A 23,569-nucleotide genomic window follows, 5' to 3' on the forward strand; every position below is an offset into this window, starting at 1 on the left:
CATTATCATATCTATCAGCTTCAAGATTTTGGTCACATTCACTTAATATTTTCATTTAGGTTAATTCAGTTTTTAAGTATATTATCTTAAAAAAGACTCTTTTGTTATTGCCATAAGGGAAAAAAGAGTATGTCCTGACATAGAGAATAATACCCATACTTATAAAATAAGCAAGTTACAACCTAAAAACATTTCCCTAAGTGACCCTGTGAGGTATGGACTATCCTTACTGTCAGCTCACTGATGAGGAAATTGAGGCTCAGAATTAAGTGACTCCCCAAAGTCAACTTATGAGTGAAAGAGGTAGGATTCAAAACCAAATCTGCCTACCATTAAAAAAAAAATTGTTTAGTCATGTCCTCAAATGGCTTCTAAAGACTGGGAGTTCTTCCTGTCCGCACTTTACTCCAACATGAACTCCCTGAGATTCAAAATGGAGACATTTTTGGAGGGATTAAAATACACACTGAAAATGTGTTCAATAAGATACCAAAACAAAGTGGTACATCAAAGTGTTTTATGAGGGACAGGAACAAAGGCACCAAAGGATTCCTATCATGGCTCACCCCAACAACTTCCTAGTAACTCTTTCCCGTTCTTGAAGCTTCATTAAAAAGTTAAGTTTCATAACTTTATTTTTTATTTATTTTTGAGAGACAGAGAGAGACACAGTGCTAGCAGGGCAAAGGCAGAGAGAGAGGAAGTCAGAATCTGAAGCGGGCTCTAGGCTCTGAGCTGTCAGCACAGAGCCTGACATGTGGCTCAAACTCACGAATCATGAGATCATGGCCTGAGGTGAAGTTGGCTGCTTAAGTGACTGAGCCACCCAGGCGCCTTGAGTCTCATAATTTTAGTAAGTGTTTGTGTTCACCCAATTGCTAGAAAAGCATCAGCTCAGAGTTACTTCAAAAATTCCTAAACACAGATCCCTGGTAAGTGAGCTCTATTCAGAGCCAGGAAGATTCTACCCGGGGTAGTCATCCTCTGCCACTCCCGGCTGTGAAGAGTTTTGATCAGGTATCTCTTTAATATGCCTCTTTACTCATCTGTAAATCTTCTGATTACCCAGCTTTGTTGTCAGAACTGCCCTGGTTTTGCAAGATTCACCCCATAAAGAGGTTGGTCCTGTCAACTACCCCTAGTGAGGAGGTAAGATTGCATCATGGCTCTTCAGAGTGCCCATGCAACATTCAACACACAAATCCAACCACGGAAGGAGGGAAAAGCCTCTCATCCTACCTAACCTGCTTACTCAGCACATACCCCGCCACGAGTACAACTGAAGTCCCTGACGGTAAACTGAACAAGATGAGAAATTCCAGGAGGGCAGAGACTACACTTTATGTGTTGTTGTATTCACCAAAAGGCAGACCACTGAATTTTGGCAAATATCTGCCTAGTCTGCATCTCAGACTTCAACCCTTATCGCTGCATATTCAAAATGGAAATTGCTATCTTTATTCCTATACATTTTGATGTGAGTCCTCCCAAACGTTTATTTATTTTTTAGGTGTATTTTAATTAATTAATTAATTTAAATGAGTGAGCAGGGGGAGGGGCAGAGACCGAGGGAGAGAGAGAATCCCAAGCAGGCTCTGCACTGACAGCACAGAGCCCGACACAGGGCTTGATCCCACAAACTGTAAGATCATGACCTGAGCCTAAATCAAGAGCCAGACACTTAACCAACTCAGCCACCGAGGTGCCCTGCCTCCCAAACTTTTAATGTGTGTATGTATGTATGGCCATTTTCACAAGTCACCAAATACTCTTCTTGTACAGTGTGGCTGTGTCTTACCAACTCACTTTTTTTTTAAAATTTTTTTTTTAACATTTATTTATTATTGAGAGACAGATACAGAGCGTGAGCAGGGGAGGGGTAGAGAGAGGGGGGAGACACAGAATCTGAAGTAGGTTCCAGGCTCTGAGCCGTCAGCACAGAGCCTGACATGGGGCTTGGACTCACCATCTGTGAGATCATGACCTGAGCCAAAGTCAGTTGCCTAACCAACTGAGCCACCCAGGCACCCACCATCTCACTTTTATGGATGGGATACAATTCTCTTGACTAATCCCCTATTAGAAATTTAGGATATTAGCAATATTCTCTATTCTAACTGGCAGTACAATGACTTTCTTTACAAGCGTCTCTTTATGAACATGTCTTATTGGGGCACCTGGGTGGGTCAGTTGGTTAAGCATCCGACTTTGGCTCAGGTCATGATCTTATTATGGTCTGTGGGTTTGAGTCCTGTGTCAGGCTCTGTGCTGACAGCTCAGAGCCTGGAGCCTGCTTCAGATTCTGTGTCTTCCTCTCTCTCTGACCCTCCCCTGCTCATGCTCTGTCTCTCTCTCTCTCAAAAATAAACATTAAAATAATTTTAAAAAAATGTCTTATTTTCTTGTGATATTCCCTCAAATGATATCAAATAACATGCATACTTCTAAAGTACATAAATTTTTTGTGATGCCATCCACCTGGTACATTTCTCTGCTTTGAGGAACCACAGGATCTCTCTGTGTCACATTTTGTGCTATTAATTATGTTCAGTATTCGCCCCCTCACCCCCAGAGTTTTAATACGTGGAGAGTAGACAGTCCCTTACTCAATTCAGATGTTGACAAGTAGTAATTAAATACAATTGCCAGGTGCTGGGGTAAAAAGGGATGAAGTGTAATCCCTGCCCAGAACAGCAGGGGAGGCAGAGTCACCACCAACAACCTGCCATAACATCAAGTTCTACACTGTAATAGAGGAATTTCAAACTTACTATGGGAACAGAGATGAGGGAGAAGTGAATCCCTCCAGGGGCAAAGAGAAATAAAAAGAGGGGGGAAAAAGGAGGTATTTGAAAGCTATGGAAAGAGGCAAACTGTGGAGTTACTTCTTGAAACATTAATAGAAATTCACAAGGTGGGCCAGTAATGGGAAGAAGACATAGGGGATAGATTTCCAGGTAGAGGGCAATCAATTCCAGCTCGTTTCAACCAGAGCAATAGTTCCACTTAGGAATTTATGAAAACCTCCTATAGCCAGATAATTCTTTGTTCTGGAGGGTCTGTCCTGTGCATTACAGGCCGTATAGACGCATCCCTGACCTCTACACACTAGATGCTAGTAACTGTTCCCCACCTTCCAAGGGTGACAACTGAAAATGTTTCCAGACATTGTCAAACATTCAAGGGGAAAGGGGGAGAAAAAAGGAGGATGGAAATCACCCCCGGTTGACAACCACGGTTTTAAGCATAATTCTAGCTTCAAGGATTTCTCCCTTACTATACCAGCTTTTCTCCCTGTTCTGAAAATGATGTTTTCTTTGGTTCAAAACCCAAGTGAGCCCTCCTTTTCTTTTAGGTAAGAGAGAAGTTGTCAAAAACACTAAGTTACTGATGTCCCAACTACAAAAAAGGACATCTTCTTTGATTACACCTAATAAAAAAAGAAATGTTCATGTGATATGGAAGCATATAAGTAATAGGGCTAATATTTGTTCAGAACTACAGATAATTTTTCACAATTGATCACACTGAATACTCAAAGCACTGTATGAAGTATTCATTATTGTTCCCTTTCTAGAGAGGAAGACAGGGTGGCTGAGACATCAAATACCCAAGACCATCTGAGTATTAGGTAAGATTCATAACCAGACAGTCCCATTCTACACTGTATACATTTTTCCATTTAGTTGAGTAAACGACTAGGAGCCTCTTTAGGCTGCAGAGAGAAAGGCTCATCTTAGTATCACAAAGAAGGAGAATAAAATGACTTAAGGATGTCCTGCTACCTCCATACCCCACCAAGAAACTGTAAGTAAAAAACTGCTGATGGAAGCAAGACATCTAACCACCAAAAACTGCTGTATCTATCCCTTGCACGGCTCCAAGAGCACTCACTGTACAAAGAGGGGAATAATACATACCAATTATGGTAACATTTATACTCATAATCTTTAAAGTATGTTAACAGCTTTTAGCCATTCGAAATAGCCCTAGAAAATAAAGATTATTATCCACTGACAGAAAAGGCACATAATTAATTAATTAAGGTCACACGGCTAGAGACCAAGTAAAAATTAAGTTCTCTTACCTTCAGTTAAGTGTTCTTTCCACTACAAACAATTTCCAGCATCACATGATTCTACACACCCCTCCAAATATAAATATCACTAGGCCAATAAATAAAAATATCCCTAACCATACGGATACTAATTCTGTTTCATTATTATCTGAAGCCACATTTCCCGTTAGTGTAGACGTTATTTTTAAAACTACCAAAGAAAAAAGCGGGAATTTTTGTTACTCCTAATCAAAGACAAAAAGTACTCTCTTAAATTAGGCGAATTACTAGAAGCAAAGAGACTAGCTTATTCATGACCCATTAGTTGACACATGACGAAATGTAATTTTCTAGACTTCATCAACTTTGTACTCAAGTAATATTTGCTACTTCTGAAACTGAATTCCAACATGACAAAAAGGAGAGCAGGGAAGGTCTGGGAATTTCTTGGATACAGTATGTTGAGCCCCACTTCTTTAAAAATTACTCGTCTATTTAAAGACAAAAGGCTTATTTAAGATAGAAATACTATTCACTTTGCAATAAACAAGCACAGGCATTTTGAATATGAATGGAAAGCAATTCAATTCCCGGTTTAAACAAGAAAAAAATATTTTTAAAGTCTTACTCCATCATGGAAGGTGGGATCGTACAGCAGTCTTGAATTGCAGTTAGAGGAGAGGTTAGGTGAGCCGTATAAGAAGCTTCTACAACTTGCTTGTTCCGGTTGACCACATCCAAGTAACGATTGAACTTCTCTCGGATTTTTTTGGCTAGCTGGGGGACAAAGGGTAAGCAAAATAAATCGAAAGCCTAACACAATAACCAACTGTGTTTTTTTTCTAATAAGCTCGTTAATTCGTGTCACAAGCTGCATGTATTAAACTTCAGGTAAAACTAACAACACATATGCACATCTCATTCCACTGTGTAAACTGAGGTAAAAACTGCAAAATGCCCACAAGTCACAGAAGGATACTCAGACAACGAAACAATACCTGCCATCTTGTGATAGCTAATGACACATTATGAACTTCTCATGTGTTTGAATTCAACAGAAAAATACTGATCCATAAAATGTCTTATTAGACAAAGGAAAACAAAGTCTATTGATATTATTGTCAGCATGACAGTGGGCATTAGGTCTTACAAAGCAACAACAGTGACTGTAAGAAAACAATCCACTATTCATGGTTCTGGATTCACACAGATTTTCAAAGGGGAAAATACATGAAAAAGGGAAAGGACATTCAGTATCTTCTGCTACAAAACTCCAGGGGGCACCATTCACAGTCTTCCATGTGAATGGCAAATCCCTGGAGTTGTACAATGTAGACATCCCTATGAAACAAAATATATAGTTAGAAATATACTCCTGTTTGGTCTGTTACACCGTTAAGATGGACAAATGTCTTTCTTAACTGCTGTGAACAGAACACTTCATCATCATTTACTTTCATGTGGGAAAAACAAAAGCAAATTGATAAGCATACTGCTTTTTCCTCCATTGTTCCCATCAAATATCACAGCTTAATTATAGATCTCCAAGGAAAACAGTGTTGTTTTTCTTCCCCTTCAACAAAATGTTACCCAAATGAAATGACTGATAGAATTATAGCTAATTGGTTTTGTAGAGCTATTCATTATCAGCACACTAGAGGAGAACTAATCATCTCCTTTGGGTCATCAACTCACACAATCCAATAGCTTACAGGCTGAGAACATGAAGCCAAATCAGGATATCTTCATTTGTTATTTTCAAGCCAATTCCTCAATTCGATCTTGTCCCATCGATATTTGGGAGTTTTCAGAGTGTCAAATGACGTTCTCAGCCTTGCTATATATTGTACAAACTATAAGGTACAAACATTTCTACACGTAACAAGAGTATGAGTGTAACATTTAATTTGATAAAGGGCTGTCCCATTTTGTCTCCCCGTTTTCAGAGGAGGTATTGTATGCCCCCCTAAATTGACAAATCCACCTGCAATTCTAATCCCTGAGCTAGAATTTATTTTAAAAAATTATGTTTTTCTTGCTGAGGTCTTTGAAACAAAATGTATAGATGCAGTTTAACTTCCCATCTTAATTTAGACCACTGGTGATTCTGCCTCTGAGGGGATTTGGCAAAGCTTAGAGATGATTTTGGTTACTAAAATGTGCTACAAAGTGCTACCGACATGTGGTAGGTGGAGGCCGGGATTCTAAGTAACAATGTGCTTAGCAAATGTGCTATTTTTTTCATGTTTATTTATTCGAGAGAGTGAGAGTGTATGCACAAGCAGAGGAAGGGCAAAGAGAAAGGGAGAGAGAGAATCCCAAGCAGGCCTGTGCTGTCAGTGTGGACTGGACCGGGGGCTCAAACTCACGAACCATGAGATCATGACCCTAGCTGAAATCAGGAGTCCGACGCTCAACCGACTGAGGCACCCAGGCACCCCTGTGCTGGTTTTGAAACCACAGTGTGCTCTAATGGAATAATCCTTTTACCTGGACTCTTACAGTCAATGGATAGTTGAGGGTGAGAGACAGAGTAACAGATCCAGCTTGAAAACCTCAAGTATATTCTCACAGTGCCCGGCATTCCCCCCTCATAACATACTCTACACTTTAATGCTGTCATCTGTTTAATGTCCTGTTCCCACACTAGACTGTATGCTCTGTAAGAGCAGGTACTACATGTGTTTTTTGTTCATCTCATTATCTTTAGCACCTGCCTGGCATTGCAGGCAGACAATAAATATTTAATGAATTAATAAAAATTAAAGAAAAAAAAAAAACAACCAGTCACCAACCTTATCTTTTGGTCTAACGACCAACAACCTCTTTCAAAACTTGGACTACTTATTTAAAAACAACAATATAGCAACAATATGTATTTCTGGGAACTCCATCAAGAAGAGCATGTTTTATCTTTTCTCTTTAGGTTCTGAAATAAATATCATTCATTTTCCACCTACAATATCAAGAATATAGCCCTTCCTTGTCCTTGGCAACAAATGTTCTGTAACAAGATAAAGATAAAGTGTGCTTGAAAACATGTAAATTCTAGGGGTACCTGGGTGGCTTAGTTGGTTGAGCATCTGACTTCAGCTCAGGTCATGATCTCACAGTCCATGAGTTCAAGCCCTGCATCAGGCTCACTGCTCTGTTGGCTCAGAGCCTGCTTTGGATCCCCTGTCTCCCTCTCTCTTCACCCTTCCCCAGCTCACATTCTCTCAAAAATAAAAAATAAAAAGAGGAAATTTTAAATAAGATCTTCACAAACTCACTTCTAAAATGCAATTTGTGATCAGTTTTGTCTTTCTTTCAAACATACACACACACACACACACACACAAAAACGTCTGAGAAATACCTGGTATTTCTTCTACATATTGGGAGAATTCTAACTTTGAACAAAGACAGATCTAATTAAACCTGATATTTTATTTTAAAAAAAAAATTTTTTAACGTTTACTTATTTTTGAGAGGCTGGGGTAGAGAAAGAGAGTGAGCAGGAGAGGGGCAGAGAGCGAGAGCGAGAGAGGGAGATGTAGAATCCGAAGTAGGTTCCAGGCCTTGAGCTAGCAGCACAGAGCCCAACACGGGGCTCAAATTCATGAACCGTGAGATCATGACCTGAGCTGAAGTTGGATGCTTAACTAACTGAACGACCCAGGCTCCCCAATCAGGATATTTTAATTTGTCTCACTGTCTACTTTTATATGAGCTAAAAATGATTTTTATTTTTAAATGTCTTTTTTTTTAAAAAGGTATTTTGTTATAGTTAATAATAACTACAGGAAATTCAAATTTCGATGTTCGTAAAGTTTTACTGAAACAGTCATTTGTTTACCTGTTTACGGCTGCTTTCATTCTACAGTGACAGAGTCGTTGCAATGGAGACTATGCAGCTTGCTTCCCTATAAGAAGTCAGAAGCCCTAACACATCCCAAGATAGAACCATAATCTTAGTAGTTTTACAAAAATTTGCAGCAATTTTTTTTTTAACATTCTTCTAAGAGGTGGGGGTCCATGCTCTCTCTCCACCCACTCCTTGAATCTCGGTAGAGTTATGATGGCTTCTACCAGTCAAGTATAGAGAAACTGACACCATGCAACTTCTGAGGCTAGGTCATAAGGGCCATGCAGCTTCCGCAGGTCTCTCTTGGAATGCTCTCAAGCTACCATGCTGTACCAAGACACATGAAGAGGCCACAGTTAAGTGCGTGGTTGGCAGCTCCAGTTGCTCAAGCCTTCAAGTCACCTCAGCCCAGGTTCCAAAGAGAAGTCAAGAAGCTTCCAGAATATTCCAGCCCCCAGTCTCCTCTGATGAAGCTCCACACATCATGGAACAGAGATAAGCCACCCTTGCTATGCCTGGCCTGAGCTCCTGACCCACAGAATACACAAGCATAAAGAGATTGTTTATGCCACTAAGTTTGGGGTATTTTTTTATGTAGCAACATGTAACTTGAACACCCAAGATAGGCTGAATTCCGTTCCAAGATAAACATATTGAGGCTGAGCTATACAAAGCCATTCAGATCCAACTGGTCCATCTATACCATCAGAACGATCAAGACTGTAGTATCTGTTGCAAAGAGATCTTGGGGTTGTTCACAAAAGTCTAAGAGCTACTGCATAGTGGCAGTTACCACATATTATGCATAAGGATCCTACAATTTAGGTATCATTATTTTCTATCAATGAGGTTGTTTTGTGAAAGCCAGTCACCTAAACTCAGAACCATCCTGTCTATAAAGCCTGTGTGTATTCACTATCTGCTCCACACAAGCCAAACTTAAAAGAAGCTTCAGTAGTGACTTGACATTTAAAAATATGACAAATCACACCAATGTGAGGAATGAAACTCTCATTAACATAACCAGCCAAGGCACAGAGCCAGGGTGCAGAGTCCCCTACTACTGGGCTGTCTGTGGAACTAAACAGTTAGTTCCCTGCAGTGGGGTGTATGGTGAGGGAAGGAAAGAAGGAAAGGGACAGAGGGAGGCACTGCAAGAAGGATCGGGGCAGGAGCAAGTTGGGAATGTCTGCCTTCAGCCTCCTCGTTAGCATGGGCTGCATTTTAAATATATATATTTATGGGGGGTGGAGGGAGGAAAGGAGAGAGGGAGAGAGAGAGAGGCAGGCAGAGAGAAGCCCGAGCAGGCTCTGTGCCACCAGCACGGAGCCCGATGCAGGGCTCAAACTCACAAAATGTAAGATCATGACCTGACCCGAAGTCGGACAGACACTCAACCAACCTGAGCCACCCAAACGCCCCTCAAGCTGCATTTTTCCTCAGTGGACGCAGTAACTTGCACACAGAGCCCAGACACACATGACCCTTAACAAAAGGTCTCAAATGCAAGCCCCCCCACTTTGGTCAGAAGTTCCTGCCTTTCACGTGGTGAAACCCCATCTTGCCTTGTTAAAAAAAAATCATAATTGCCGACGTTTGTTGAGTGCTAACTATGTGGGGGCACTGTTCTCAGCATTTCACAAGCACGTCTCCATTTAGTCTTTCAAAGAACCATGGGAGATACACACATCTGCATTTTTTCCAGAAGCAGAGCTGAATGTTCCGTAACTTGCTCAAGTTTACAAAGCTAGTAAGCAGTAGAGCTGGGATCCAAACACAGTCCTATTCTAACTTCAGGGCCAAAGGAGCAACCTGTGTGCAACACGGTTTCTCTCTGGAATACCCACAGACTAACAGCCCCCTCTTCCCACTTCTTTTCAAATCCATTTTAACAAATGCTATAAAATCTTGGCAGATTACTAAAAGCCATGCACAGTCTCATTACTTTATAATAAAAATTAGACTTCTGAAAATACTTACCTAGAATTCTACATAATTCGTACGAAAGTCAAGACTTTGTGAAGGTTTAGAATTGAGTTCTACCACCAATATAAAAAAAAGAGGGTCAGGGCGCCTGGGTGGCTCAGTCAGTTAAGCGTCCGACTTCGGCTCAGGTCATGATCTGATGGTTCCTGAGTTTGAGCCCCATGTCGGGCTCTGTGCTGACAGCTCAGAGCCTGGAGCCTGCTTCGGATTCTGTGTCTCCTCTCTCTCTGTTCCTCCCCTGCTCATGCTCTGTCTCTCAAAAATAAATAAATTAAAAAAAGAAAAAAGAGGGCCAAGTTTGAAATAATGTATTCTCCAAAAACAAAACCGGTTATTACCTGTCACTATGAGGTCAGATACATCAAATGGTCTTAAATTGTTTCCAATTACTTAAAAAAAAATTGTTCCAATTACTTCATGGTGTTTAACTTTGTTCATAACCCGGAAAGAGAACAGAGTGGATGCCCTGCTCTTTTCCTTTCAGAAACAAGTTTCATAATTCAATCTTATCTTCCACGCTGGATTTTCATTCAATTTATCTGCCATCATGAGGCAGTACCATGCAGTTGTTAATTCCCATTTTACAACGGAAGAAACTGAGGCATATATATGGAGCTTAAGGGCCCCTTGACTCCCATGTCGTGCTCCGGCCTCCCTTAACCCCACTGCCTGAGATGACCTCCCTGTGCCCTTCTGACAAGGAAAGGGGATAGTGGCTCACTGTGGAAACCTCAACTCATGCTCCACTGTGGGGCAGCTTTCTCTTTCTCACTCTAAAAGCAAGCTCTTTCAGCATACCAACCAAATCCAGGTTGCTCGGTGAGCACAACAATATCCATTTGAGTAAAGATAGCCCACAGAGAGATTAAATCCTGAATGTCTCTGTTAAACTAAAGAGGACCAGCTACCAACACAGACCCTTCCAAGAGGCCAGACAGATTCTGGGTCTGTAGCCTGCCATGATCCCTGCAGACAGAAGAAAACAAAGGACTTCTTAACAAAAAGCTACAGGTGGACCCACAATCCTCCTCAGTGTAATTAAAAACATTTTTCTTTCCACAGCCTAGCTTTCATCTTTTATCCTTCTTTATCCTCTCCCCCTTCATCCCTAAGGGGTTCCTGAATGCTGATGAGGCAACGGGACTAAAACCATCTTGTCATCTTTTGGGTCAATTCTTTGGCTAGCCAACATTCAGCCATGGGTCAAATGATCAGTAGGTAGCACGCCGGTCCCCATGGGAACGGATTCTAATTTGTCATCATCTCCAGTGACAACGTTTCATCACAACATCAATGAATTTCTTTCTTGCTGAATTTCACTTCCCTTAATTTTCCCATAGACATTTCTGTCATTTGCATACTTCCCCAGAGCCCCCCGTTTTTAAAGGTCTTTTTTTTTTTTTTACCTTAGCTTTAAACTTCTAAAGATTGGGGGTGGGGTAGGCACACAGTTCAAAAAAAGGTAAAAGAAAACAAAAATGCAAAGGCACAGTACACACTTTATTTATGTCTTTTCCCTAAAACTCAGAAGGAGTTTTGAATGTTAGGGAAAGCTTTATTTAAAATGCATAACAATGAAGCTGACAGGCACAGACAGGAAAGGTACCCTAGGGGACTGAAGATTCATAGCAAAATTCCTATTGAATGTAGAAGAGTTTAACATTTGACATTCAAAAACCTTTGTGCCGTGATAAGAATTTAATAGCTGATCCCCTTTTCTTTCAATTCCAGCCTTATTACTCAAGAATTATTATTTTTCCCAGCAGTTTCAGGATTTGGTTCTTTAAGCGTATGTGACATAGAAATAATTTTATGTATATGCAAGCACAAATATTTAACATCTCTGAACATCACACTGCCACATTCCAAAGTTCAAGTGGAAAGCATCCTCATTGCTGCATGTTGCACACCGTATGCAGGATATAAAAAAAACGCTCTGCCCTTGCTAGCTATGAGTAATTAGCCATCACTACCAGTAATTATTAGTGACAGTTGTAAAAGAGCTCTCTCAATTTTCTGCTGGGAATTTGGGCGAGTTGACTCCCCCCTAGACTCAGTTTCCTCATGAGTAAAATGGGAACACTATTCCCCCTTTTCAAGGGTTTACTGTGATGTTCAAATGAAACAGTGAACATAGAAAGCCCATGATAAGCACAAAGGATTTTTATTGTTATAGCTCCGTCTCGACAGCAGCAAATGCACGTGATAGTGATACAGAAATAATGTGGGGTCTAAATTTTCCAATAATCGAGCTCTAAGTGAAGGGAGAAGGGCTACCTGAACATTAACCATTTTATTCACTTAACTCATCAGCATGCTTGATCCTCCATAGGAAACCTGGCACAGGGTCAGCAGGGGAAGGAGGGAACATTTCCCCCCCCTTTAGATTAACAGCAAAATGGCACAAAGGGCTTAAGCTTTGGAGTCAAATAAATTGGAGTTAAATCCGGCTCTGTCTCTAACTAGCTAAAGGGAACAGGCACCTTATTTCTCTAAGCTTCAACTTAATTACCTCTGAACTGGGAATAATAACAGGTGCTTCATGATATTGTTTGAGAACTAAAAGGGCTCAGGTCTGTGAAGCAGTCAGCAGAGTAACAGACTGTAAGAGCCAAATACTGACTGTTGCTATTGTTACTTAACCATTATTGTAGTTGTTATTGTTTGGGGGACTTGATGTACTGACTCAGGTACTATGGAGAATCTTGAACAAAGAGTCAGGCTGGATGTGTTAACACTGGGCTATGACCTTGCTAGGGCTGTCAGTGCCTCGTTAAAAGCACTGTGTCCTGCAGGTTACATAATTACAGTCTGAAGTAACTCGGGATCCTTCTAGGATCTTCTCTCTTTCTAAACTTAAGGATCTAATGAGGACTTTTATTCTGGTCTTCTGCCTTTTTACGTGACTCGTCTTACGTGTGCCTTCCCACAACCCTAGGAGCTGGGCAGAGCAGGTATTCCCTGTCCTGTTTCTACAGTCAGGAAATCTAGTCTCAGTGGTGTGCCGGGGCTCACACTGAGTGAGTGGAGAAACCAGAGACCATTTCTTCTCATCTCTAGCTCTGTTCTCTCTGTGCTACAAACTCCCCAAATTGCAGAAAACTCAACTTTCCCAGATCAAATTCAATTCAATTCATTCTTTCAGTCCCAGCCTGATTTTTGTGTCTTTGAATCCTCCTCAGACCCTTCTTTTCCAAAATCGCCTTGAATTAACTGAGCTGGACCCCTCATATCCTGCTTCACATTGTTCATTTTTCCTAGGTAAGGATCGCGCTTTCCCCAACAAACCAGGAGCATCACAACTAGCATTTATCGATTGCTGACCATGTGTTAGGCATTTTGAAAGTGCAACATTATGTGAAGTCTTTTAATTCTTGTAACAGCTCTTAGTAATTGCTATATGCTATTTTTAGTAGATGGTGCTGATAATTTGTCCAAGGTCACTCAGCTAATACTCAAATCCATGTTCATGAACACTACGCTGCATTTTTATCTAATGTAGTACCTAGCATCTAGAAGAGACTTAAAAGAGTTCACTCACTACTGTAATCATTTGCCCTCATATAATACACCATTATTTGCCATATTGGAAAAATCTGCTTCCAGTTCTAGGAAAGGGCAGATAAACTGGGAATACTGTTCATATCTGGTTCAAGGCAATTAGAAACTCTGGGCCTGTCTAGTTCCCAATCCTGGGTAATATCAGCTGTTCTGTAGTAAGTCTTAATGAGAACAAGAACACCAGTTCATAGAAGGGATTCTGACGGCCAATAGCCATGGTTGTGATGTGGCTGCCCATTGACCACTAGGTTTGGGCTTCCTGCAATCACTCAGTAGAGCAAAGCCTGGGCATGGCAGACAATGATACAAGACAAGATAGATAAAGACCTATAGATGGAATAGGGTCAGTCTGACTCTCCAATGGCCCAAAGAGGCTTCAGGGTTGTCTGACGGATGTGTGGGAATAGCACATCCAGTGGAGAAGCAGGGCAGCCGCTGACAGACGAGCTGCAGGTGGACTAGGAAGATTTATTGCAAGGCTGTCTGGGCTCCAGGGTCACATACCCTGATCCTGTGAGAGGTGGGGCCCCTGTGGCTGAGCTGGGGAGGAGTGCAATGGAAAAAACAGAAGGCAAGTGCTGACATGCCAGAGAACCAGAGGCTGAGCTCTGGGAAACAGTTGAGAGTGGCAGCTTCTGTCTAAGCAAAATGCAGGTTTGCTTTAAAGGTTATAATGGGGTTTGCTTTGGGCAGCAATTTGTGTTAGGTATTTCAGGAGAGTCATGGAAACACACACCCAAGACTCCTGAAAGCCAAGGTTATCAACTCAAGGGCTCAATGGGCTCTTGCCCTGTTTTTCACCCCACTCTGCCCTTAACAACCATATCATAAAAAAAGAAACAATGGGAAGGGTAGGCTTCAACCCACTTCTCACTTCATTCTGTAACAGGAGCCTCTGAGCTGAGGTTCCTTAAAACCAAAATAAGCACGTCCTCAGGCCTTCAAAGTTTACAGCCCGTTCCTTTACAAAGGAACAAGAAGTTCAGCCTACTCTTGACCTTAGAAAAAATTGAGAGGCTGAGAAATGGGGAGCAGGAGGGAGAAGCAGGAACCACAGCAGAGACTCACCTCTAATATTTAATTCATAACTTCTGAGATAAGTTTGCACAGGAAGTTAATTAGGGAAGAAAGGGGGAGAAAGATCTTGGGTTTGTGAACTCAGGAATTCTCTGGTGGCCTATGAAGGACACGCTCAATCGTGAAAATAAAAGAAAACTAGTCCCTTTACTCTTACTTTGTAAAGCCTGTATTTAGAGTACAAATATCTGTGTGTAACTTATCAACAGCAGGTGTAGCTTAGAAGCATTTCAGCTAATAGGAGGCCACCACTACTAGAGCCACTGGGGATCATCTGGGAGGGCTCTGGGACCGTGCGATTCTCCCCACACCCAATACAAACAGCATCTCCTCTCCAACCAACTCTGCAACCTGGGCCAGAGCCTGGCACGCTGCAGGGGCTCAGGAAGTCTTTCCCATATAAATGAAAGTCAAAACGTGAGCTAACTCCAGTAACAGGCCAACTGACCACAGTGTTTTAGGGTTTCTTCACAGCCCGTTGAGAGCAGATCGATCAAACACTTGCCAGCAAGTGTCAATTAGCTCAGCAACAAAGTGGAAAGAGGACACTGGCAGGGGAACAAAAATCTACCACCAAACACATTCTTACCCTTGACCTGCCAAGAACTTAGTAAATCCAAACCTTGGGAAGACAATCTTGAGACATAATGGCGGTGGGGGGGAGGAGATATTTCTATTTCCTCCTTTATTAATATTAACTTGACTTCTCTTTCCAGTGGACTAGGTAACATGCCATTTTTGGACTTAATACCTATTTCTTCTAATGACAGTAGAACTTAATAAAGTAGGAGGTCTCTCCTATTCCCCCATTACAAGGTAAGTCAGTGCAAGACCGAGCGAATGCACAGCATACTCCGTATTTGGAGTAACCAACTCCCACAACACAGATTCCGTTCAAAATCGAGGGGAGAAAAGCAGTACAGGAAAAAGCATCTTATAAACATTCGATTTCTTCAGCTGTTGAAGACTAGCCTTGAATATTCAAAATCATCGGAGTTTTGACTGCGGTGTGATAACTTTAGGAAGGAGGGCACACTCTCCGGGTCCTACCTTCCAACAGCGAAGCCAGTTTGTAACATACTTATCTCAATAGAGAAAAGGTACTTTCAGCTTTAGTTTCCAGATACGGGAGTAGTGGCAAAATAGCTTCTGAAATCTAGCGGCCTTTACAATGCAGGCGTATAGCTGTAATTATTGATACAGAGGCACAGGTTTTTTGCTTTTGCTGTTTTAATTAGGAAACAACCACGACACTCACACAAGACCACTTAAATGAGGTGTAAATCCTGGATGCTAGCGGGAAATGCTATTAGGACTTGCTAGAAACAACAAAAAGTAATGTTTCCCATGTGGGTTCCAAACCAGAGGAATGAGGATATTTGCCTCAACCACAACAATTTTATTAGATCCTTCTCTGAACTATTCTGTCTGTTCCCTTGCCAACCTGCATCTGATATCATTCTCCAACTCACAGTTGGATTTGGGAAGGTCTTCTCATCCCCTATCTGATGACAGGGAGGATTGCAAACAGAAGACTTGGGCCATGCCTTGCTCTCCACTGGCTGTTTATTTGCGTAGGATTCACTGCTAACACCTTCCCCCATGTGCCTGACCACGGTGTCAGACGATGTGACAGTGACCCTTCTCCATGACTTTGCAGAAGAACCAGCATGTACTTTGCAGCTTATAAAAGGACAAAAGACTGCTTAAGCAACAACCAGTAAGAATGCCCATGAAGAGCTATTTTAGTATGATCCTGACCTGACTGGTCTTCTAATATTAAAACAAAATTGTAGCTCTTGGTAAGATTCCATTTTCATCAATGTGTTATTTCATCTGTCCAGATTTTCAAAATGCTTAGCTTATTCAGAAGCTCTTGATATGAGCAGCAGTTAATTCCTTCACATCATTACAAGTATTTCCGATTGCACCAAGGAACAGATTAGGGATGAGGTGGTCCCTGCTCTTACGAGTCTCACCAGGTTTTCGAATATACTCTGGGTTGAGTTTCTGTGTGTGCATTCTGCTGGTGGAGATGATTTGAGGTTATTTTTCTAGTAGGAGCAGCAGTTTTGGGTGGATTCGGAGAAATCTTGGCTGCTACTTTTCTCCCCAGCATTTCTGAGTACTCTCCAACCTACAGATACTGGAAATGTGTGTATAAGGGGCTTAATTGTTTCCATTTTTAGTGCAATGTTCATTTCTCATGGTGAAGTCTTCCTGGCTTCTAGAATGAAGACTTTCACTCAGTCTATTCCCTTCTAATTAAAGGAAGTCTGAGTAAAAAGCCCAGGCTTATACTTTTCAAGGTTCTGCCTTACTGAAAGAAGGCATTTGCACACATACGGATTGCAGGGTTATGTGAAAAGCTGGGGCAGGGAGAGGTGCAGACATGGTGGGAGCTTCGATGTCTTTTCCTGCCCTGCCCCAAAGGCTTCACCCTCGTGCTCCTGGCGACAAAGTACTCTCTCCAGTGATGCCTGCCTGCAACACCTCCTCCCTGCCTTTGCTGCAGGAGAGAGGGTATCCACCCCTTCATTTGCTCTCTCTTCAACAGGGGGAACACAATGTGTGGGAATTAAGGGAACTGGGAAATGGATTATTCTGGGTTTTGCCAGAACTGCAACAAAAAACCTGGAATTAGAATTTTTAAGCCTTAAATATTAGTGTATGGTGGGGGGGGGGGGCGGAGAGAGATTTCCGTTTTCTATCACTGAGATACAAGTGTATGTACAAATGTAAACACGAACTATAAATATGTGCACAGAATATAATTCACATGTATAAACGATATAGCATTTTTAGGTGTTCAAAGAAAGCACATTATATAAGATGTGTGTGTACCCGTGAGGTGTGTATGTGTGCAAGCGGGATTATCTCAGCTTATCTCAACACCAGGCACATACATTGGCTAAGGTACAGTACGTATGCCTGAAGCCAGCTGCTCTATATTTGGTGCAGGAATTAAATCTTTCATGCATGCATACAGCCATATTTTAACTTCCAAGTATGTACAAGCATACGGAACATATGCTGCATATTTTCCTTAAAATGTAAACAAGATAAATAGTTCAAATTCCAAAATGTTGTTTATTAAGTACCGAGTTATGCAGCCATCAAGCTGCTTTCTCTCTCCGGGGCCATCTTGTTTTACCCTAATAAGCTGAGCAGTTCCCCAAGTATCCCTGATTATTGTCAGAACTTCACACCGGGGGAAAAGCCAGGAGTTCTGAGAGGTAGTGAAGGGCTTGCTACATTCTCCAGGGAAGCTATACTGACAAAAGCTTTACCAACCAAACTCTACACTGGGAAAGCCATAGAGGTAACCAAGTCCTACTTGTGCGTAACAGAAAAGAAGCTCACTCTGTTAGACTTTAATCCTGAGTGCTAACCTGACAGCTGCAGTTTTTCCACTTACTCCATTAGCTAAAAGGTCTTATTTAGGGGGTACTCATTTACAAAAAACACCACCAACAAAACAAAACAAAAAAAGCCAAAAGCCGAACAGAAATTCCATCATGACACAAATTATAACCAACGGTCTTAGGGTTATGTTCATAACAGAATAATGATGAATTGTGAACATGAAGAGTCAAAGCCTTCATTTATTTTTATATCTTGTTTATGTTCCTGCAGGATGATCCATTAGTAATATAATGCTCTTCCTCATAAGGCTCAAGTTACATCCTTATGATTTATTAGAGTTAAAGGAACTGTCACTAACCGCCCAGAAGGCACCCTGTTCATGGTTTTACTCGCATCAACTGAGCATTTAAACTCCATCTTTTCCTCGTTCAGCAGCTAAGTATTCATCATAGTCCTTACAATGTTTAGACATACTCCTTTCTTACTTTGCTTGATATGTAATACTTTCGGGAAAGTATTCCTTTTAAAATATTGAAGACCTACAGAAAACCAGCAGTGGAATTAGTATGAAAAGCAACATCAGAACACATTGATTAAAATCCTGGTCATATCACCTAATTCAAGATCGATTTGGGGAAATTACTTAATAGCTAAGTCTCAGTTTCCTCAAATCTACAACAGGAAGAGGAATTGTATTTGTATCACCAAGTTTTAGTAAAAATTTAATGAGATAACGCACATTAAGCAGTATTTGTTCAAGGAACACAAACTGTCGTGTCAAATAACCTTTTCCTGAAGGCAACAAAATCTAGGTACACACCAGTTCTTGCACCCACCCCTATTTATTAGAATTCTAGAAAAAATACATAATTTGAACGGAAAGTACTGCCACATTAGATGCGATCCATAATCTATTTAGACCACCGCTCAGTCTCTTATAAATACAATCAGAAAGATATTTCCCAAAGAGGGCATTTCTGTCCTTGGGGCCATCACCTGCAAGAGATTATCAAGATACACCAAATATATGAACACATGTCTCCTGTGATTTAACTGTGTCCTTGAGATAAGCTCTTTGTTTCTCTTCCTACAATGCCAAGGATATAGTAAGTCCTCAACAAATGTTTGCTGAATTCATTAACTGCCTACTACTTACCAGGGGTATGCTCAGAATCTCCCCTTCAAGAGATCATACTCTAGTTTATCCATTCATTTGCAGTATCTATAAAGCACTACACAATTATTCTGACAAGGTCCCTGCACTCAGTTTATTTTTAGAGGAGGTACAAATACCACAAAATTTTCTCTCTGCTATACGAACATTTATTTAATATTTTCTTACCTTTTCCAAAGTTTAGGGAGCATCTCCTAATCACAATATTTTTGCATTTCTTTTAAAACAAATTCAGACTCAACCTTGCACGATTATTTTTGGAAAGCAGAATGAAGTAGTTGAATCGTTTGTAGAGCTTTCCTTTTTTAAAAGGATAGACCATTTTTAAAAATACAACTGTATACTAAACTCCAATATATCAAACAAGGAGGGTGAATTGCTAGAGAAAGAAATGGAGAGAAAAAAGAACTTCATCCCTTACATTCTACAACAGCCTCTGCAGTACTTTTCCCATATCTTAGGAAAACAAAATTTGGAAAATACGTGGTGGAGCACTGGATCTAAATTTACGTGAATTCAAAATCAAGTTCTCTAACCTCTTAAGTGATGTTGGGCAAGGTATTTACCTGTGCATAATTTGCCTTGTCAGTAAACCCTATAGAGCTTGTTTTGAGGATTATTATTTCCCTGCAGCAATTATTACCGAGTACCTACCATATACTACATGTAGATACTTTTTCCTGGTACTGAGGGCACATCAAGGCATGAACTAGTTCTGCCCTCATAGGGTTTATATTCTATTAGGAAATATATACAATAAGGAAAAATAAACATATATAGAAGTCCTAGGTGATAAATTATAAGGAGATAAAACAGGTAAGAAGAGGGGTGCAATTAAAAAATTTATAAATGGGGCTCCTGGGTGGCTCAGTTGGTTAAGCGTCCAACCTCAGTTCAGGTCATGATCTCACGGTTTGTGAGTTTAAGCCCCACGTTGAACTCTGCGCTGACAGCTCAGAGCTTGGAGCCTACTTCAGATTCTGTACCCACCCCCCCAGCCCCTCCCCCACTCATGCTCTGTCTCAAAAAATAATCAGACATTACAATTTTTTTAAATAAAGAAATAAATTTATAAGTGAATGGCCAAGGAGGGCCTCACTGAGAAGGAACACTGAGCCAAGACTGAAGGACGTAAGGGGGAAAAACCATGTGGCTATACAAAATTTAAGGGTAGTGCTTAATAATAAATATTCAGTAAGTGATGTCAATTATCATAACCAATATAAAGAAAACACGAAACTAGAAAAATTCTGTCATTGCCACTTTAACAAACCTCTCTGACACAGTTGTCTCATATGGGAAATGGGATAATGATACCTGTACTGTTTATGATGTCATTAAGAGGATAAAATGAGAAAATATACACGGATATACTAAAAAATACACACATAAATATTACAACTATCACATCCTCTCTTATACCATTTTTCCAAAATGACAGACCGCCATCCCATCTTATTAACAAGGCATAAGTAGCCCAGGAAGAGGGTTTCTAAGATAAAAATGAATTTGTCTTTTGGAAAGTCAGCCTAAGAACAGTAAGAGCTGAAACAGACCTAGATTAGTTTCCAATCAAGGAAACCTAAACAACCAGCTCAATTTGCTACAACTCTAGTTTGAGAGAGTATCATCTGTTTGCTCTGGGCTTTGGCTGATTCATTATAAATTCCCCATCTGTGTGGCTTCACTAGCTCTCCGCCTTTATTTTACCTTCCTACAAATTTAGTGCCTTCTGTTCACTCATTCAACAAAAATTTAGTGAACACTTACAGTAAACACAGAGCCAAGTGTAGATTTGGGTAAGTGGGTGAACTAAACCAGGGCTCAGCCTAAATAAATCTCCCAGGGACAGATGGGGGAAAGGTGAGGGGCAAAGAAAGGGTGGAATCCATCTACACCACCTCCAGGATTCCTCTACTCTAGACAAGTCTGAGCCTTGAACATACTTCACTAGGTAATGACAAACAAAATGAGAGCCTGCAGGCTACTACCACACTAGGTTACACTTGGCAGGGCAACCCCAAAACAAATCCAGATTCTGGGAATATGAATAATGAGGTGCAAGAGGATCTCTGGACACTTCCTTCAACAAATATTCATGAAACGCCTACCCAGTACCAGGCCCGGGAAGTCAGAATTCAAAGACAAGATTCGTCAGAATTCAAAGACAAGATTCCCAAGTGCTCAGCTCTTCCTTACCTCCTCTTCTTGTCTACCATTGTCCCCTTTCTCCCTGTGTGGTTCAGTGCACAGTTCAACAACATAATCAGATTCTCCTACAGTGGAGAGTTTTTGGCAAGAGAAATATAGAAGTAATACAAATGCAAAGCTGATAGAAACCCATTGTCCAGTCTCTCATTTCTCAACTAGCATGGCTTCTATTTAAGGCTCCCGCTAGTCCCCTTCCAGGGTCTTTCTGTGGTCATTCTCTCCTAGAAACTGACTTTCTAAAATTTACAGATCTTTTCTTACAGACCTTACCTAAGAAGATTAAGTAACACACCAAGAATAACAATCTTCCATTAGAGTACTCTTATATTCACACTCTACTTCCTTTTAGTATTCTGAAAAGAGAACACAAAATACTGAAATGGCTAGTCTGTGCCAGATGTGTAACTTTTTCAACAATTGTGCAGGACAGACTGCTACCCCCATTTTATAAATAAAGCTGATGCAGACACAGGAAAGGTTAAGTATCATGCCAAAAATCAAGCAGATCGTAAATAACAGAACCTGCTTGGAACTCAAGTTTTCCATATCAAAAGGCAAGACTCTTTAGCTTTCCATCCCAAGCAGCCCCATCCAAAAAAAAGTGGAAGAAAGTTTCCTAACCTTTCTGGCCTTGTACCCACAGTCTCTGAGGTCCCTTTCTACTCTAAAATTTGAAAACAGTACACTAGTTAGAACTGACTATTTACATTTTAGCACCTGGAGTGCCATCTGTCTAAGATTGACTACTTCTATTCATAATGACTTCGAAGAGCCATTGTGTGTTTGTCCTGCTACAGAGTATTTTTCTTCTCTAATGAGTAAAGGATATAATTTTGTGAATGATCTAGATCTTGCTTTTTAGATGGATTCTAATCAATTGCTTTCACCTAGTCCAAATTCTTCATGACTGGTGCCCTGAGTTTACACTTAGATAAAAGAATAATTTGGAGCAATGGCACCTGCTAAGTATCAATTTCTTACAGAACAAATGTGCTTCTCCTTTACTCCAATAAATTGTATCTGGTGAAATAAAACATCACATTTTAAGTCTTTCAGGTAAGGGGTGCCTGGGTGGTACAGTCAGTGGAGCGTCTGACTCTTGGTCTGAGCTAGGGTCATGATCTCACGGTTCATGAGTTCGGGCCCCACATCAGGCTCTGTGCTGATGGTGCAGAGCCCGCTTGTGATTCTGTCTCCCCTTCTCTCTGACCCTTACCCACTTGTACACTCACTTTCTCTCTCAAAATAAATGAACAAAAACTGAAAAAAAATTTTTAAATCTTTCAGGTAAAATTTTCAGTATCAAATAACAATTCATAAAAATAACTAAGAACTATAGACTTCTACCAGAATGTATGTTAAATGTTAAAATGTTTTGAAACACAAATAACAGACTAGTAGTGTGAGTCCAATCAACCTACTTGCCTGCTAAAACCAATACAAAGAAATCAACTGTCCTCACAGGAATATATCAGAATCCAAAGCTTTCCAGTTTCCAGGATACAATCCAAATTTTTTGACATCAGAAGGAAAACAAAACAAAAAGTGTGACCAAAATTCAAGAGAAAAGCGTCAACAAAAATCAAGTTCAAGTATTTGCAGATGTTAGAACCAGCAGACAGGATTCTAAAGCAGCTATTTTAAATATGCTCAAAGACAGAAAGGAGAATATGCTTGCAATGAGTGAAAAGAAAATCTCAGAAAAAAAATAGACTTTCTTAAAAAAGAAACAAATGGAGGGGTGCCTGGGTGGCTCAGTCAGTTAAGCATCTGACTTCAGCGCAGGTCATGATCTCACAGTTTGTGGGAGTCAAGTCCTGTCTTGGGCTCTGTGCTGAGGGCTCAGAACCTGGAGGCTGCTTCCAGTTCTCTCTCCCTCTCTCTTTGCCCCTTTCCCTCAAAAATAAACAAACCTTTAAAAAAAAAAAAAAAAAAAGGAAAATGTAGAGTTTAAAAATCTGATATCTGAAGTTTTAAAAATCTATCTGTGGGGGCGCCTGGGTGGCTGAGTAGGCAGAGCATTTGACTTTGGCTCAGGTCATGATCTCATTGTTCATGAGTTTGAGCCCCACATCGGGCTCTGTGCTGTCAGTGCAGGGCCCCCTTGGGATCCTCTGTGCCCCCAACCCCCGTCTCTCCCCTGCTCACACTCTCTCTCTCAAAAATAAACCATTAAAAAAAAATCTGTGGTGGTCAATAGCAAATTGGGGATAATTGGAGTAAACGTAAAGATATATTAATAAAAGTTATCTAAAAATCAGAGGAGAAAAAAATTTAAAAAGGACGAGGA

The 23,569-nt window shown here is 40.7% G+C and overlaps 1 protein-coding gene across 1 annotated transcript in view; it reads right to left on the reverse strand.

The window, feature by feature from the left end:
* CACHD1 (cache domain containing 1) overlaps window positions 1-23,569 on the reverse strand; it is a 208,290-nt gene that overhangs the window by 91,636 nt on the left and 93,085 nt on the right. Inside the window, exon 3 of the mRNA XM_060623464.3 lies at window positions 4,686-4,834. Coding sequence (XP_060479447.1) covers window positions 4,686-4,834 — 149 coding nt within the window. The remainder of the gene's footprint in view (window positions 1-4,685; window positions 4,835-23,569) is intronic.

The sequence above is a fragment of the Panthera onca genome, chromosome C1 (assembly GCF_046562875.1).
Source record: "Panthera onca isolate mPanOnc1 chromosome C1, mPanOnc1 haplotype 2, whole genome shotgun sequence".
Classification (NCBI taxonomy): domain Eukaryota; kingdom Metazoa; phylum Chordata; class Mammalia; order Carnivora; family Felidae; genus Panthera; species Panthera onca.